General features: G+C 42.5%; 1 protein-coding gene across 1 annotated transcript in view; it reads left to right on the top strand.

Moving 5' to 3' along the window:
- Positions 1-17,799, top strand: part of KNL1 (kinetochore scaffold 1) — an 817,310-nt gene extending 799,511 nt beyond the window's left edge. Inside the window, 3 exon segments of the mRNA XM_053711756.1 lie at positions 3,439-3,557; positions 15,946-16,068; positions 16,561-17,799. Coding sequence (XP_053567731.1) covers positions 3,439-3,557; positions 15,946-16,068; positions 16,561-16,657 — 339 coding nt within the window. The 3' untranslated portion in view covers positions 16,658-17,799.
- Positions 17,800-18,067: the final 268 nt, after the last annotated feature.

Below are 18,067 nucleotides of genomic sequence, written 5' to 3'. Positions count from 1 at the left end.
CGGGTTGGCCACAGCTCCCAGAATTTTCACAAAGGTGCTAGGGTCCCTTCTGGCGGTTCTAAGGCTGCGGGGCATAGCAGTGGCGCCTTATCTGGACGATATCTTAATTCTGGCGTCAACTTACTAACTAGCCAAGTCTCACACGGACATCGTGTTGGCTTTCCTAAGATCTCACGGGTGGAAGGTGAACGTAAAAAAGAGTTCACTTATCCCTCTCACAAGAGTTCCATTCCTGGGAACTCTGATAGATTCGGTGGACATGAAATTTTTTCTGACGGAGGTCAGGAAATCAAATATTTTAACCACCTGCCGAGCTCTTCATTCCATTCCTCGGCCGTCAGTGGCTCAGTGTATGGAGGTGATCGGACTAATGGTAGCGACAATGGACATAGTTCCGTTTGCTCGCTTGCATCTCAGACCACTGCAACTATGCATGCTCAAACAGTGGAATGGGGATTATGCAGATTTATCTCCTCAGATAAATCTGGATCAAGAGACCAGAGACTCTCTTCTTTGGTGGTTGTCACAGGATCATCTGTCCCAGGGAATGTGTTTCCGCAGGCCAGCATGGGTCATAGTGACGACGGACGCCAGCCTATTGGGCTGGGGTGCAGTCTGGAATTCCTTGAGAGCACAGGGTTTGTGGACTCAGGAGGAGGCTCTCCTCCCGATAAATATTCTAGAACTGAGAGCGATATTCAACTCACTTCAAGCGTGGCCTCAGCTGGCTTCGGACAGATTCATAAGATTCCAGTTGGACAATATCACGACTGTAGCATATATCAATCATCAGGGGGGAACAAAGAGTTCTCTAGCGATGATAGAGGTTACCAAAATAATTCAATGGGCAGAGACTCACTCTTGCCATCTATCAGCAATCTATATCCCAGGAGTGGAGAACTGGGAAGCAGATTTTCTAAGTCGTCAGGCTTTTCATCCGGGGGAGTGGGAACTCCATCCGGAGGTGTTTGCACAATTGATTCAACATTTGGGCACACCAGATGTGGATCTGATGGCGTCTCGTCAGAACGCCAAACTTCCTTGTTACGGGTCCAGATCAAGGGATCCTCAGGCAGTACTGATAGATGCTCTAGCAGTACCCTGGTCGTTCAACCTGGCTTATGTGTTTCCACCATTTCCTCTCCTTCCTCGTTTGATTGCCAGAATCTAGCAGTACCCTGGTCGTTCAACCTGGCTTATGTGTTTCCACCATTTCCTCTTTTTCCTCTTTTGATTGCCAGAATCAAACAGGAGAGAGCTTCTGTGATTTTGATAGCACCTGCATGGCCACGCAGGACTTGGTATGCAGACTTGTTGGACATGTCATCTCTTCCACCATGGACTCTGCCAGTGAGACAGGACCTTCTGATTCAAGGTCCGTTCCAGCATCCAAATCTAGTTTCTCTGCAGCTGACTGCCTGGAGATTGAACGCTTGATTTTATCCAAGCGGGGATTCTCTGAGTCGGTCATAGATACCTTGATTCAGGCTCGAAAGCCTGTCACTAGGAAAATCTATCATAAGATATGGCGTAAATATCTTTATTGGTGCAAATCCAAAGGCTACTCATGGAGTGAGATCAGGATTCCTAGGATTTTGTCCTTTCTCCAAGAAGGATTGGAGAAGGGGCTATCAGCTAGTTCCCTAAAGGGACAGATATCTGCTTTATCAATTTTACTGCACAAGCGTCTGGCAGATGTTCCAGACGTTCAGTCGTTCTGTCAGGCTTTAGTTAGAATTAAGCCTGTATTTAAACCTGTTGCTCCGCCATGGAGTTTGAATTTAGTTCTTAAAGTTCTTCAAGGGGTTCCGTTTGAACCTATGCATTCCATAGATATTAAGCTTCTATCTTGGAAAGTTCTGTTTTTAGTTGCTATCTCTTTGGCTCGAAGAGTTTCTGAACTATCTGCATTGCAATGCGACTCACCTTATCTTGTTTTCCATGCTGATAAGGTGGTTTTGCGTACCAAACCTGGATTCCTTCCTAAGGTTGTTACTAATAAGAATATTAATCAGGAAATTGTTCTTCCTTCTCTGTGTCCTAATCCTTCCTCTAAGAAGGAGCGTCTGTTGCACAACTTGGACGTGGTTCGTGCTTTGAGGTTTTACTTGCAAGCAACCAAAGATTTCCGTCAAACATCTTCTTTGTGGTCTATTCTGGAAAACGTAGAGGTCAGAATGCTACGGCTACCTCTCTTTCTTTTTGGCTGAAAAGCATCATCCTGGACAGCAGCCTTGTGAAAGAATTACAGCTCACTCTACTAGAGCGGTGGCTTCCACGTGGGCTTTTAAAAATGATACTTCTGTTGAACAGATTTGTAAGGCTGCGACTTGGTCTTAGCTTTATACCTTTTCCAAATTTTACAAATTTGATACTTTTGCTTCTTCGGAGGCTATTTTTGGGAGAAAAGTTCTTCAAGCAGTGGTGCCTTCTGTTTAGCCATCTGTCTTGTCCCTCCCGTTCATCCGTGTCCTGTAGCTTTGGTATTGTATCCACAAGTAAAGGATGAATCCCTGGACTCGTCGTACCTTATAGAAGAAAAGTAAATTTATGCTTACCTGATAAATTAATTTCTTCTATGGTACGACGAGTCCACGGCCCGCCCTGTCATTTTAAGACAGATTATATTTTTTTATTTTAAACTTCAGTCACCTCTGCACCTTTTAGTTTCTCCTTTTTCTTCCTGTACCTTCGGTCGAATGACTGGGGGGTGGAGCTAAGGGAGGAGCTATATAGACAGCTCTGCTGTGGTGCTCTTTGCCACTTCCTGTTAGCAGGAGGATAATATCCCACAAGTAAAGAATGAATCCGTGGACTCGTCGTACCATAGAAGAAATTAATTTATCAGGTAAGCATAAATTTACTTTTTCAAACACTTCATTTTATTTTCTTGGATAATAAGCTTTATATATATATATATATATATATATATATATATATATATATATATATATATATATATATATATATATATATATATATATATATATATATATATATATATATATATATATATATATTGGAAACATCTAACTATTATATACCTATGATCTACAACTGATATGTCCTAAGGTCCAAAAGTGGCCTTATAATAATTTACTCCTCCCACATTATACCCTGTTAACTACATTAGAGGTCCAAAAGTGGCCTCATTTGTTTTGAGGAGGTAAAATGAGTTTTATTTTATAGTTCTCCATATTATCTGCAACTATTAATATGTATGCTATCTTACTGTCATGGAGATTATGGATTGTATAATTTATTCTTCTTTTCTTTTTATTGAATGTACCTACACGTGTATGTATCTCTTACCCTCAATAAAAATGTAAATAAAAAATATGGTGACCTGAGATTTGCAGAAAATATAGCTCTAATTTACAAATGCTGTTTAGTGAATTAACGTTGGTCTCATCTGAAATTTTTTTTGTTGCATTACAGCTGCTTTTTGATGTATCCTTGACTGTGAGTCGATGCAAGTTACTTGGAGAAGAAATTGAATATCTGATGAAATGGGGTGCCAGATACAATCTCCTTACCACACATCTGCACTGCACAGAGTGAGTTTAATACTGCTCTTCATTTCTAGCTTTGGATTATGTCAGAGCTCTTAAAATGTCTAAAACAGCTTTTGACAGAATATTCAATACCACAATTTATTATTGCCGCTTTGGTGCAAGAATTAAGACAACGAGTTAAGTGTCTGTGATCCACCTGGGTACTGATACTTTCTGTAAGACAAAAAATCTGGTATTTTCTTATCATATTTTAGAGGTACATTATAGTTTTACTGGCATATTTGTAGCATGTACGTCAGCTTATTGCATTTTGCAAGACCTCACAAAAGCATTGTGTAAAGGTGCTTCTAATGGTTTTCGAAATGGCTTCCTACATGTGTTAACCACTACTAAAACAAAAGTGCAGGAATTTCTGACAATGCAGACTAAAAATCTGAAAAATTATTTTGCAAACCATCTCTCATCCCTGTACCCCAGAACCACTTTATTTAACAACAGGTTTAAACATTTAAATCAAAGGTTTGAAGAAAACTAAAAAGTTCAGGTTTCAAATTTCAGTGAGGTCTTAAAACCAAGAATCCCTTCTTTTTTATTTTAGAGTGACATATATATATATATATATATATATATATATATATATACTGTATATATACACACAGTATACTGTGTGTGTGTGTATATATATATATATATATATATATATATATATATTCATTTTTATTTTATTTTTTCATAAGATAGTGAGAGCCAATGAGACATCACATGGAAGTGTTCTTACAAAGACCTTTTTAGCATGTGCACCACCTGGCTGAAATTTTATAGAATATTAAAAATGATCAATTTCTACGTAAATTTTCATACATACATGTTAAATTATGCAAATAATTTGTGCTTTGGATAGCAAAAAAAAAAAGATATAATGATAGAAAATATAAAACTCCCCCCTCCCCCCAGGCTATTTCATAAAGTATTGCAAAATTCTCTGTGGAGAAAACTGTATGGGATTAAATTCCAGTCCACTAGGAGGCAAAACACCCAACAAATAGAGCTTTAATCTCACATTTCCATCTAAAGGGGAGGAGAGTCCACGGCTTCATTCCTTACTGTTGGGAATTAAGAACCTGGCCACCAGGAGGCGGCAAAGACACCCCAGCCAAAGGCTTGAATACCTCCCCCACTTCCCTCATCCCCCAGTCATTCTTTGCCTTTCGTCACAGGAGGACGGCAGAGAAGTGCAGAAGATCGGAGTAGTCTCTTATGGAGGGTAGTACTCTTCGCATTGGGACTGAAGTTTTAAGTAGTCCTGTCAGCCTCTCAGTGAGAGCCTGGGCGAAAGTTAGAGTCCGGAGATGCAGGGATAGTCTTTATGCGAAACCATCCTGACTCATATTAACAGCTCCACAAGCAATCAGCGTTGACAAGTTTTGCTGCCTGCTTTTTACACTCAAGTCCATGTCAGGAGCGAGGCTACTATCCTGTCACACTTGAAGGGCCGTATTCCTGATCCACAGCGTAGATTCTGGTAAGATTGTTTCATTTTTTTATTACATAATGATAACACAGAAGACAGGGTCACAGTGTGACGCCTTTTATCTTTAAAGAATCAAGGGTTAATATTCCTGGTAAGGGGATTATTGAACAGGGGGGGTATACATGATATTGTTTATTGTGTCATTGCAGCTTTATGTGAGAGATGAGGCTCTGGCAATGTGTGGACCTTTCAGGTGACTTACGGGAGTATTGCGCGGCCCTTTTTTGGCGCGTTTTCTCCTCAGACAGGGGCGGTCCTGCCAGGCATTCAATATGACCGGATGTGGCCATCTCTCTTCCTATGTTGATCAGCGGCGCAGGAGACGAAACGGTTTCTGTAGTCCGGGTCATAGGAGGTGGTGAGTGCCCCGGCCATTGGGGGTTATAAAGGTGCCTACTTATTAAGTTAATCTAGTCCGTAATAACAGCGCAAGTTATGGAGGACTCTGACGCGTTAGAAGTTTCTCCCTATTTAACAAGGTCTCATTCCTGTGTCTATTTTGAGGAGGTTTTGGTAAAACAGCCTGCTCAACTATGTTCCACATGCCTTGATAAAGTTACGACATCTAAAATTAAATGGATGTCTTATACTACTAAGCCGTCTACCTCTGAGGGTTCCCAGTCCCATGAGGTGCGTTCCCTGCATTCATCTCCAATTGCACATGCAGCGCCCCAGGGTCCAACCATTACTCCTGCGGGAGAGATTCATTGGCCGTCAGATTTTGCGAGTCAACTGCAAATGGCGGTATTGAAAGGGATCCATACCTTACCACGTTCTGCTAAGCGCAAGCGTAGGGCGTATTATGGCGACCCGGTCCAGGGGTTGTCTATGCCGATTTAAATATATCAAAAGCGTTATACGAGGCCCACTCCGTCTCTTTGGAAGAGGCCCCTTCTGGGTACGGACTCCGTGTCATCTAAACCTCCGGCTTCGGAGGAGCCTGACTTTAGGTTTAGGATAGAGAATTTGCGCTTTTTGCTGAAGCAAGTGCTTGCTACTCTGGAGGTTCTGGAACCAAAGCTTCCGGAGGAACCTGCGATTCCTAATCTTGATAAGGTATATGAGGACAGGTTGGTGCCTCAGGCCTTCCCGGTTGCTGTTAAGATGGCTAATATTATTAAGAATGAATGGGAGCGATTAGGTTCTTCCTTTTCCCCTTCTTCTTCCTTTAAGAAACTGTTCACCATCCCGGACTCTCAGCTTGAGCTGTGGGGTACTGTCCCTAAGGTGGATGGGGCTATCTCCACGCTCGCGAAGCACTATTCCCCTTGAGGATAGTTTGTTGTTCAAAGAGCCCAAGGATAAAAAGTTGTAAAACATGTTAAGGAAGATGTTTCAACACACAGGGTTTGTTTTTTAGCTGGCATCGGCCGTAGCCGCAGTTGCCGTAGCTGCCAAATATTGGTGTGAATCCCTGTGTGAAAGGCTAAATTCTTGGTCTGCGGACATGACCTCTAAGTCGAGGCTATTGTCCCTGCCTTTTCAAGGAAATATTCTGTTCGGTCCAGGATTGGATTCGATCATATCCACGGTTACGGGAGGCAAGGGTGCTTTCTTACCGCAGGATAAGAAGGCTAAGCCTAAAGGATCTACTTTTCGTCCCTTTCGTGCAGACAAGGCCCAGCGCCAGCTGCCCGCCGCAAAATTGAACCAGTCCAAGGGAACTTGGAAGCCGGCTCATTCTTGGAACAAGTCTAAACAGAGCAAGAAGCCCGCCGAGACAAAATCGTCATGAAGGGGCTGCCCCCGACCGGTCTCCGGACCAAGTAGGGGCAGATTATCTCTTTTCTCAGAAGCCTGGTTGCAGGACCCTTGGGTTCTGGAAGTTGTCGCCCAGGGTTACAGGATAGTGTTCAGATCCCATCCGCTCAGGGGCAGGTTCCTCCGGTCAAACCTGTCTTCAAGACCAAAAAAGAGAGAGGCCTTTCTAGAGTGTGTGAGGGATCTCTCCTCTCTTGGTGTTATCGTACCAGTACCCCAAGCAGAAAGGGGTCTAGGGTACTATTCAAATCTTTTTGTGGTTCCAAAGAAGGAGGGCACGTTCCGTCCGATTCTGGACCTAAAGTGTTTAAACAAGTGTGAGTGTTCCATCGTTCAAAATGATCAGATCTATTCTGCCCCTAGTTCAAGAGGGACAGTTCATGACAACTATAGACTTGAAGGACGCCTACCTTCAGGTGCCAATTCACAGGGACCATTTATGTTATCATATATTTACATACATATATGATAACGTAAGAAGACAGGGTCACAGTGTGGCTCCTTTATCTGTGTAGAATCAAGGGTAATACCCTCAGAAAGGGGGTTATTAAACAGGGGGGGATTTGTGCATAATATTTATAGTGTTTTAATGCTGTGTCATGTGTGAGATGAGGCTCTGTCAGTGTGTGAACAGTCAGTTTCTTAGAGAGAGATCGGTGTGGGCCTTTTTTGGCATGTTTTCGCCTTTTTCATTTCTATCTAGTCTGCAATAAAAGCACAAGCTATGGAGGACTCTGATATGTTAGAGGGTACGCCCTCTTTAATTAAACCTAATAACTGTGTTTATTGTGAGGAGGTTCCGGTTGATTTGCCTGCTCAACTCTGTTCCACATGCTTTGATAAAATTGCAATATCTAAAAAGAATAAGATATTTGCTGAGCTGTCCACCTCTGAGGGTTCTCCGTCCCGTGAGGTACGTTCCCTACATTCATCTCCGATGGGTCGAAATCTGCGTTTTCTAGACCTCCGTCTGCAGAGGAGCCAGATTTTAAATTTAAATGGACATTTGCCCTTTCTGCTGAAAGAGGTAATTGCTACGTTGGAGGTTTCAGAACCCAAACTACCGGAGGAACCCTTCGATCCCTAAGCTAGATAGGGTTTACGAGGACAGGGTAGTGCCACAGACTTTCCCTTTCCCCATTAAAATGGCTAATATTATTAAGAATGAATGGGAGAAACTTGGCTCGTCCTTTTCTCCTTCTACTTCTTTTAAAAAGCTATTCCCCGTTCCGAACTTGCAGCTTGAGCTGTGGGGGTCCATTCTGAAGGTGGATGGCGCTATCTCCATGCTCGCTAAGCAAACGACTATTCCGCTCGAAGATAGTTCTTCGTTCAAGGAGCCAATGGATAAAAAATTGGAGTCCATGTTGAGAAGGTGTTTCAACTCACGGGGTTCGTCTTTCAACCGCCAGCGGCAGTCGCTTCGGTGGCTGGAGCGGCTACCTATTGGTGTGATGCTCTGTCTGCTATGGTCGAGGTGGAGACTCCCCTCGAGGAGATACAGGAACAAATTAAGGCCTTAAGGGTAGCTCATTCGTTCATCTGCGATGCAGATTATTCGCCTGAATGCTAAGACCTCAGGTTTTTCAATTCTAGCCCGTAGGGCTCTGTGGTTGAAGTCGTGGTCAGCTGACATGACTTCCAAGTCTAGATTACTTTCCCTCCCATTTAAGGGAAAGATTCTCTTTGGTCCAGGCCTGGACTCTATCATATCCACGGTCACGGGTGGCAAGGGTGCCTTTCTGCCGCAGGATAAGAAGAATAAGCCTAAGGGGTCTACTTTTCGTCCCTTTCGTGCAGACAAGTCTCAGCGGCCACGAAAACAGAGCAATCCAAGGGATCTTGGAAACCAGCTAACTCTTGGAACAAAACCAAGCAGAACAAAAAGCCTGCAGAGACAAAATCAGCATGATCTGGATCGCGTAGGGGGCAGACTATCTCTGTTTGCGGAGGCCTGGATAAGAGACGTTCAGGACTCTTGGGTTCTGGAGGTCATAGCACAGGGTTGCAGGATAGGATTCAAGATTCATCCGCAGATTCCTCCTGTCAAACCTATCAAGTTTCTGTCAGTCCCATCGTTCAAAATGGAGACGATCAGGTCGATTCTGCCCCTAGTTCAAGAGGGACAATTCATGACGAAAATAGATTTGACGGATGCTTACCTTCACGTGCCAATCCACAAGGAACACTTCAGGTTCCTAAGATTCGCATTTCTGGACCAACACTTCCAGTTTGTGGCCCTACCATTCGGTCTGGCTACTGCCCCAAGAGTCTTTACGAAAATCCTGGGTGCACTACTCGCGGTGGCGAGAGCCAGAGGGATGGCAATGGCTCCTTATCTGGACGATATCCTGGTCCAGGCTCCGTCCTGCAGTCTAGCGGAGGAACACTCGAGGGCTCTTCTTCTTCGATCACATGGATGGAAGGTAAACGAGGGAAAGAGTTCACTAGTTCCCAGCAGCAGGGTGGAATTCCTGGGTATGATAATAGATTCCTTATCCATGAAGATATTCTTGACAGACCAGAGATGTTGCAAGATTGCGTCCAGCTGTCTTGCCCTTCAAACCTCCTCATCTGTGGCCAGGTGTATGGAGGTGATTGGGCTCATGGTATCCAGCATAGATGTCATTCCTTACGCCAGGTTCCATCTCAGGCCGCTTTAGTTATGCATGTTGAGACAATGGAACGGCGATCACTCAGATCTATCCTAACAGATATCTCTGGACACATGAACGAGGAGATCCCTCTCTTGGTGGGTCCGTCCGGGACAACTGTCCCAGGGGACATCATTTCTGAGACCATCCTGGGAGATTGTGACCACGGACGCAAGTCTATCAGGATGGGGAGCTGGTTGGGGTGCCAGAAAGGCACAGGGCAGGTGGACCCGAGAAGAGTCGAGTCTACCGATGAATATTGCTCGGGGATCGTCCAGATTCATCAGGTTCTAGTCGGTCAACATTACCTCGGTCTCTTACATAAACCATCAAGGGGGAACAAGAAGCTCCCTAGCCATTAGGGAAGTATCTCGGATTCTGGAATGGGCAGAGAAACACAAGTGTTCGCTCTCAGCGATCCACATTCCGTTTGTGGACAACTGGGAAGCAAATTTTCTCAGCAGACAATCTTTCATCCAGGGGAATGGTCTCTCCATCCCGAGATGGTTGAGGAGATCTGCATCAGATGGGGGACACCGGAGATAGACCTCATGGCGTCCAGACTCAACTGCAAGCTACCCAGATATGGGTCGCGGTCCAGGGATCCCCAGGCAGAACTGATAGATGCCTTGGCGGTGCCCTGGGAGTTCAACCCACTTTACATTTTTCAACCGTTGCCACTTCTACTAATTGTAGTGGCCCGCATCAAGCAGGAGCAGGCTTCGGCTATTCTGATTGCTCCGTCGTGGCCACGGAGGACGTGGTTTGCGGATCTGGTGGGGATGTCATAGCCTCCTCCATGGAGGTTACTCTGTCGCAGAGATCTGCTGGTTCAGGGGGCCATTTCTTCACCAAAATGTTGATTCTCTGAGGCTGACTGTGTGGAGATTGAACGCCTAGTCTTAGCCAAGAGAGGATTTGAGTGATTGGTACTCTTATTCAGGCCAGGAAGCCGGTCACTCGGCGCATCTATCATAAGGTGTGGAGGACCTACTTGTCCTTCTGTGAGGAACGTGGATATCCCTGGCAAAAGGTTAGGGTATCCAGGATTATGGCTTTTCTCCAGGACAGACTGGATAAGGGTCTTGCTGCCAGTTCCTTAAAGGGTCAGATTTCGGCTTTATCTGTACTGTTACGCAAGAAGCTAGCGGAGCTTCCTGATATTCAGTCTTTTGTTCAGGCTCTATCTAGGATCAGGCCTGTCTTTAGAAATTCTGCTCCTCCTTGGAGCTTAAACTTGGTTCTTAGGATTTTGCAGAGGGCTCCGTTTGAGCCTATGCATGTGATTGACATTAAACTTTTTTCCTGGAAAGTCCTATTCCTACTGGCTATTGCATCGGCTCGCACAGTCTCTGAGTTAGCGGCCTTGCAATGTGAGCCTTCTTATCTGGTTATTCATGCTGATAAGGCTGTTCTTCACGCTGGTTTGGGGTTTCTTCCCAAGGTTGTGTCGAATTGAAACATCAATCAGGAAATAGTAGTTCCTTGTGCCCTAACCTTTCTTCGTCTAAGGAAAGGTTGCTTCATAATTTGGATGTGATTCGGGCCTTGAAGTTTTATCTTCAGGCTACTAAGGAGTTCAGGCAGACTTTGTCTTTATTTGTTGTATATTCAGGGAAACGCAGGGGGCAGAGGACCTCTTCCACTTCACTGTTCTTTTGGTTGAGGAGCTTTATCCGTCTGGCCTATGAGACAGCGGGACATAAGCCTTCTCAGAGGATCACTGCTCACTTAACTAGGGCTGTGGCCTCTTCTTAGGCCTTTAAGAACGAGGCTTCTATGGAGCAGATTTGTAAGGCGGCAACTTGGTCCTCTTTACATACTACAAATTCGATGTTTTTGCTTCGGCGGAAGCAGCTTTTGGGAGAAAGGTTCTGCAGGCTGTAGTGCCCTCAGTTTAGGGTCCGCCTCCTTTTACCCTCCTGTTTTTTCATTCAGGGTCCTCTAGAGCTAGGTATTTGTTCCCACAAGTAATTAATGAAGCAGTGGACTCTCCTCCTGTTAAGATGGAAAACATAAATTATGCTTACCTGATAATTTCATTTCCATCTGTGGGAGGAGAGTCCACTGCTCCCGCCCGTTTCTCTGGTGGGTGGACCTAAATTTAATTTTATTCTTCTGGCACCATTTATACCCTGATATTTCTCCTACTGTTCCTTGTTCCCTTGGCAGAATGACTGGGGGATGAGGGGAGTGGGGAGGTATTTAAGCCTTTGGCTGGGGTGTCTTCGTCTCCTTCTGGTGGCCAGGTTCTTAATTCCCACAAGTAATGAATGAAGGAGTGGACTCTCCTCCCACAGATGGAAATGAAATTATCAGGTAAGCATAATTTGTTTTTCTCAGTGAGGTAACATTTCCTTCCTAAAATAGGGAAAGTCCACGGCTTCATTCCTTACTGTTGGGAAATACAACACCTGGCCACCAGGAGGAGGCACTTCCTCATTAACCCAGTCATTCTTTGCCTTTCGTCACGTTAGGAGGTGGCAGAGAAGTGTCGGAAGATTCAGAGAGTCCTGAAAAAGGGTATCTGCCCTTCGAGATAGGACTGGAGTTTTAAATAGTCTTGTCAACCTCTCAGTGAGGGTATTGATGAAAGTTAGAGTCTGGAGATGCAGGGAAAGTTTTTCTGCTAAACCATCCTGACTATTGCTAACAGCTCCTAAGCAATCAGTGTTTTAACGCGTTTTACTGCCTGCTTTCTCTCACTCAAGTCCATGTGAGGAGTGCTACTATAAGACTGTCACACTTGAGAGGCTGTGTTCTGTTCCACAGCATGGATCCTGGAGGTAAGATTGTTTCAATTTTTACACATAAAACGCTATAACAGGGTCACAGTGTGGCTCCTTTATACCTTGATAGGATCCGGGGTTAATATCCTCTGAAGGGGGTTTATTGAACAGTTGGGGTTAATTAATCAGTGTATTCATTATTTACATGCTGCTTTGTGTGATTTTTTTCCTGGGCTGATAGACTGTGTGTTTTTGGCTGGAACAAACAGCTTTCACTTTTAAGTTTCACTTTCGTGTTTGAAAGTGTTACACAGCTCCTATTACTTGCTGTACTTGTAATAACAGGGGAATTACTGTCTTGCACTCCATGTGACTGGGTATGGTTTATGTTCATTTCCTCCATTCAGGCTGAGACTTGAACGTGAGGAGAGCATTTCCTCTGTTAACTGACTGGGTCTAGGAGGTGGTGAGTGCCCCAGCCATTGGGAGTATAAAGGTGCAGTTTTCTATAATAAAAAAACATTTTTATTTGTGTCCTTCTGTGGGTATAACTTGAGCTATGGAGGAATCTGACATGTTAGAAGGTACTCCTTCTGTACTAAATCATACCTTTTTTATATAGTGGGAAGGCTGTGGTTTTTTTCGCCCACTCAATTATGTTCCACATACCTTAACACCGTTATAAAGTCTAAGAAGGGAGACAAGCCTGCTAAGGCTCTGCGTCCCTTGAGATTACTACCCTTGCTACATTATCCACTCCACATGCAGTTCCCCGTATCACATCTAATCCTCCATCCGGAGGGGGCCTTCTTCCTGCGGACTTTGCTGCGTAGTTACAAACGGCGATGTCTGCGGCCCTCAGTGCATTACCTCGCTCTAACAAACGCAAACGAAAGGTTAAACATAGCTCTCCTGACCCGGAGTCATCTAAATATTTAGCGGATTTAGCTATTATGTCCCAGTTATCCGATGATGAGTTAACCTCTGTAGCTTCAGAGGGTAAACTTTCTGGGTCGGAGTCCTTAGCGGCTAAGCCACCTGCTGCGGAGGAACCGTCCTTTAGATTTAAAATTGAGCCTTTTCATTTTTTTATTTAAAGAGGTGCTGTCTACTTTAGAGGTTCCAGAGGCCTCGCTGCCTGAAGAACCTATGATACCTAAATTAGACTGAGTTTACGAAGACAGGAAAGTTACTTTGACTTTTCCTGTGTCGGTTAAGATGGCGAACATTATTAAGATCGAATGGGAAAGAATTGGGATTGCTCCACTGTGGCTGCGAAGGACATGGTTTGCGGATCTAGTGGGGATGTCCTCATCTCCGTGGAAGTTACCTTGTCGCAGAGACCTGCTGATCCATTTGTTCATCAAAATCTAGATTCTCTGAGGCTAGGCTGACTGCGTGGAGATTAAACGCTTAGTCTTAGCCAAGAGAGGTTTCTTTGAGAGTGTCATTGATACTCTTATTCAAGCTCGTAAACCAGTTACTCAGCGTATCTACCACAAGGTGTGGAGGACCTACTTATTCTGGTGTGAAGAGCGTGGTTTTTCCTGGCACAGACTTAAGGTTGCCCGGATCTTATCTTTTCTCCAGGATGGGCTAGAGAAGGTCCTTTCTGCTAGTTCCCTGAGGGGACAGATTTCGGCCCTGTCGGTTTTATTGCACAAGAGACTGGCTGAGCTTCCAGACGTGTAGTCCTTGTTAAGGCTCTGATTAGGATCAGACCCGTGTTTAGATCTGGGGCTCCTCCTTGGAGCCTAAATCTTGTTATTCGGGTTTTGCAACAGGTTCCATTTGAGCCTCTGCATTCCGTTGATATTAAATTGTTATCTTGGAAGGTTCTTTTTTTTATTGGCTATTGCCTCTGTGCGCAGAGTTTCTGAGATCTCTGCTTTGCAATGTGAGCCCCCTTATCTGATTTTTCATGCAGATAAGACAGTTTAAAGTACTACATTAGGTTTTCTTCCTAAGGTTGTGTCAGATCACAACATCAATCAGAAGATTGTGGATCCTTCCTTGTGTCCTAATCCTCCTTCATCGAAGGAACGCTTACTTCACAATTTGGATGTGGTTCGCGCCTTGAAGTTCTATCTTCAGGCTACTAAGGAGTTTAGACAATCTTCCTCTTTGTTGTCTATTCGAGGAAGCGTAAGGGGCAGAAGGCTACTTCAACTTCCCTATCTTTTTGGTTAAGGAGTGTCATCCGCTTGGCTTACGAGATAGCAGGACATCGACATCGTCCTACTGAGAGGATAACGGCTCATTCCACTAGAGCTGTGGCTTCCTCTTGGGCCTTTAAGAACGAGGCCTCTATGGATCAGATCTGTAAGGCGGCTACCTGGTACTCCTTACATATTTTTTCAAAATTTTACAAGTTTGATGTTTTTTCTTCGGCTGAAGCAGCTTTCGGGGGAAAAAGTTTGCAGGCTGAGGTGCCCTCAGGATAGGGTGCACCTCTTCCTTTTTGTTCCCTCCCGTTATTCATTCCCATTATTCATTCAGTGTCCTCTGGAGCTTGGGTGTAGTTTACCCAACAGTAAGTAATGAAGACGTGGACTCTCCCTATCTTAGGAAGGATAACATAATTTATACTTACCAGATAAATTCCTTCTGGATAGGGAGAGTCCATGGCCCCCGCCGTTTTTTCTTGTCTATGGGCGGTCCCCTGTTATTTATTTTATTATTCTGGCACCATTTATACCCTAATGTTTCTCCTACTTTTCCTTGTTCCCTCGGCAGAATGACTGGGGTAATGAGGATGTGGGAGGGATATTTTAAAGGGATAGTAAAGTCCAAATTAAACTTTCATGATTCAGATAGGGCATGTCATTTAAAACAACTTTCTAATTTACTTTTATCATCAAAGTTGCTTTGTTCTTTTGTTATTCTTAGTTGAAGGCTAGTACTAGGTAGGCTCATATGCTAATTTCTAAGCCCTTGAAGGCCTAATTTGAATACATTTGACAGTTTTTCACAGCTAGAGGGCGTTAGTTCATGTGTCTCATATAGATAACATTTTGCACATGCACGTGAAGTTATTTAAGAGTCAGCACTAATTGCCTGAAATGCAATTCTGTCAAAAGATCTGAGATAAGGAGGCAGTTAGCAGAAGCTTATATACAAGGTAATTACAAAGGTAAAAAGTATATTTCTATAACGGTGTTGGTTATTCAAAACTAGGGAATGGTAAATAAAGGGATTATCTTTATTTTTAAACAATAAAATTTTTGGTGTTTACTATCCCTTTAAGACTTTGGCTGGGGTGTCTTTGCCTCCTCCTGGTGGCCAGGTGTTGTATTTCCCAACAGTAAGGAATGAAACCGTGGACTCTCCCTATCCGGAAGGAAAGGAATTTATCTGGTAAGCATAAATTATGTTTTCCACCTCTAAATCAATAGCCATGGTAGCATACAGTACACTGTCACGTGACTAGAACAGCTAATGGTCTAGAGGTGGAAACATCACCTAATTGAAGAAAAAGAAAAAAAAAGAGTGCTGTGTGAGCCACTGAGCTTAGAGAGTAGGCAGCGGCACAGAAAGGGTAAGTTTAGCACCCTTATTTATAAACTGATCACTGAATGTCATGTTTATTTTTAGTGATGGTTAATCCTAGCATTTTTTTTTTTAAAAATACGCTCTGATTTTCCTATCACAAAGTATGTACTTTTTCTTACTTACAGCCACAATCTATATTTAGCTGAGCATCTTGTCACTTGTTTAACTGGATTTTTTTTTTTTTATTTTTTTTTTTATTGCAGACTAAAGCTTCTGTTTTCAAGCTCTGCTGCTTTTGCAAAATTTGAATTGGGAATTGAACTCTCAGAATCCTACCCTGCCCTTCCTTTTTCCTTCAGAGTCTTGAATCGCATTGGTAGCATTGGGTAAGGTGAACTATTGCTTTTATATGTTTTTTTTGTTTTAAAGTGAAGGTCAATTTTGATGAATTAGTGCCCGTTTTTTAATAATCCTATTAAAAACAAGGGCACTTTAATTCATCAAAATTGACATTTCACACGTTTTCTTCAAAAACTTACCTTTTAATCCTGACAACCGCTCCAGCACTTCCTCCGCCTGTCGCAAGCCGTCTTTGCGGGTCCAAAATGACGAATCCGGCTTCCTCCAATCACAGCATTGCATCAGGCCAAGATTCCCCCGGGGGGAAAGCCGTGATTGGAAGAAGCCGGATTCCGACGGCCGGTGTAATCGCTGGAGCGGCTGCCAGGATTAAAAGGTAATTTTTTGAAGAAAAGAAGTGAAATGTCAATTTTGATGAATTAAAGTGCCCTTGTTTAGTATTAATTCATCAAAATTGACCTTCACTTTAATACTAAAGATCTGATTATTTACCTAGTTTTATTATTATTCATTTTCAGGCACAATGAAATATCATCAGCTTTGTCAAAAGTACCTGTTGGTCTTTGGTATCTGAAGAGAGCGATGTGTCATATACATAAAATCTTATTGGAGTGAGGATCCCATGCTAAATTACAGATATTTCCTTATGTTTTGTCATGGCCCTGATTGAATAGTAGAAGTAACATACTGAGAACTTCAAATGTTAACTTTCTTGTTCAATCGTTCTTTTCAGATTTTACAAGATTCCAAGATTTGTTAATTTATATGAGAAGACAACTTAATATTGTTCATAGTAAAACAGTGTATATACTTATGTTTTTAGAACTGTAAATCTAACATATCTGTTGCAAATATTTCTATGTTTTCCTTTTTAAGAAACACTTGTTCAACTTGCAAACTAATCTTTAAACATTGTTTCTGTATATTAAGAATTGTACTTACTTGTTTTTAAGAAACAATAATTCAAAGAAATGTATTCTGTCAAAATATACTTAGTAAAAACTCTTCTTTCTGCAGCTGTATATTTATTTGCAACTAACACTCACTTCAAAGTGAAATATGGCTTGGTGTACATGGTAATTAATGGAAGATCTCAAACATGCCATTATGTATGCTGTTGTTTCTCTACTTCAGTACTCAAATATTCATAATGTAAATATTTAGGTTATTTGCTCTGGGTAATTTGTTGGCGCATGTGAACCTGACTTGTTTATAATAAAACCAGTTTTCAAATACCTTAATTTAAGCATCTATGTTTAAGCACAGGTGGCATTGTCAAATCTTTCAACATGATTAGCCTCACCTATGGTGAAATATATAGTGCTGAAAATCCTATCATGTTTGCAGTCTTCAAAATCTGCAGTTGCTCACAACTTTCATGTGATTTATTTGATCACTCTAATTTTATCAAAGGTGACACACAGAGTTTTAAAATACCAAAGGTTCATTTTAAGTAAAATTGCCACTGTTCTTCACCTATGAATCATTTGTCATCTAAAATCTGTTCCTCAATGTATAAACTGTGACATTTGTTTTTATCAATAATCTCTCATTATATGTGTATTGGGCTACTTGTCAATGTTTCAATAACTTGTTTTGTGTTTTATAAATTAATTTCTAGGATTAGCATACAAGTTGACCTTTGCTTTTCTTAACTTCCATCTAAGTGTTGTTTTTTCTTCATCTTTGGATGTTTTTATTTACTTATATCTATATTGGTCACAAATATTAATAAAGTTTTTATGCGATTAAAATGAGTATTTGCAAGACTTTTTAGATTTTATTTATATATAAATATGTGTGTGTGTGTGTGTATTCATGTATTCCTTTTGAAACTTATATCTGCCATCTCCACCATAGCTTTCGATGTTTATATTATCTCCATCATAGCTTTTAATATTTATATTGAGTTTTAACAAATCACAAAAGTGTTTGACCTGGGGCCACATCTACTGACTTTATTTTCTTCATACTGCATTACTTTTGGGAAATTAGAACCTAACCACCAGGAGGAGGCAAAGACAC

The sequence above is a fragment of the Bombina bombina genome, chromosome 1 (genome assembly GCF_027579735.1).
Source record: "Bombina bombina isolate aBomBom1 chromosome 1, aBomBom1.pri, whole genome shotgun sequence".
In the NCBI taxonomy this organism is placed as follows: domain Eukaryota; kingdom Metazoa; phylum Chordata; class Amphibia; order Anura; family Bombinatoridae; genus Bombina; species Bombina bombina.
This window is presented reverse-complemented; position numbering and strand designations above follow the sequence as displayed.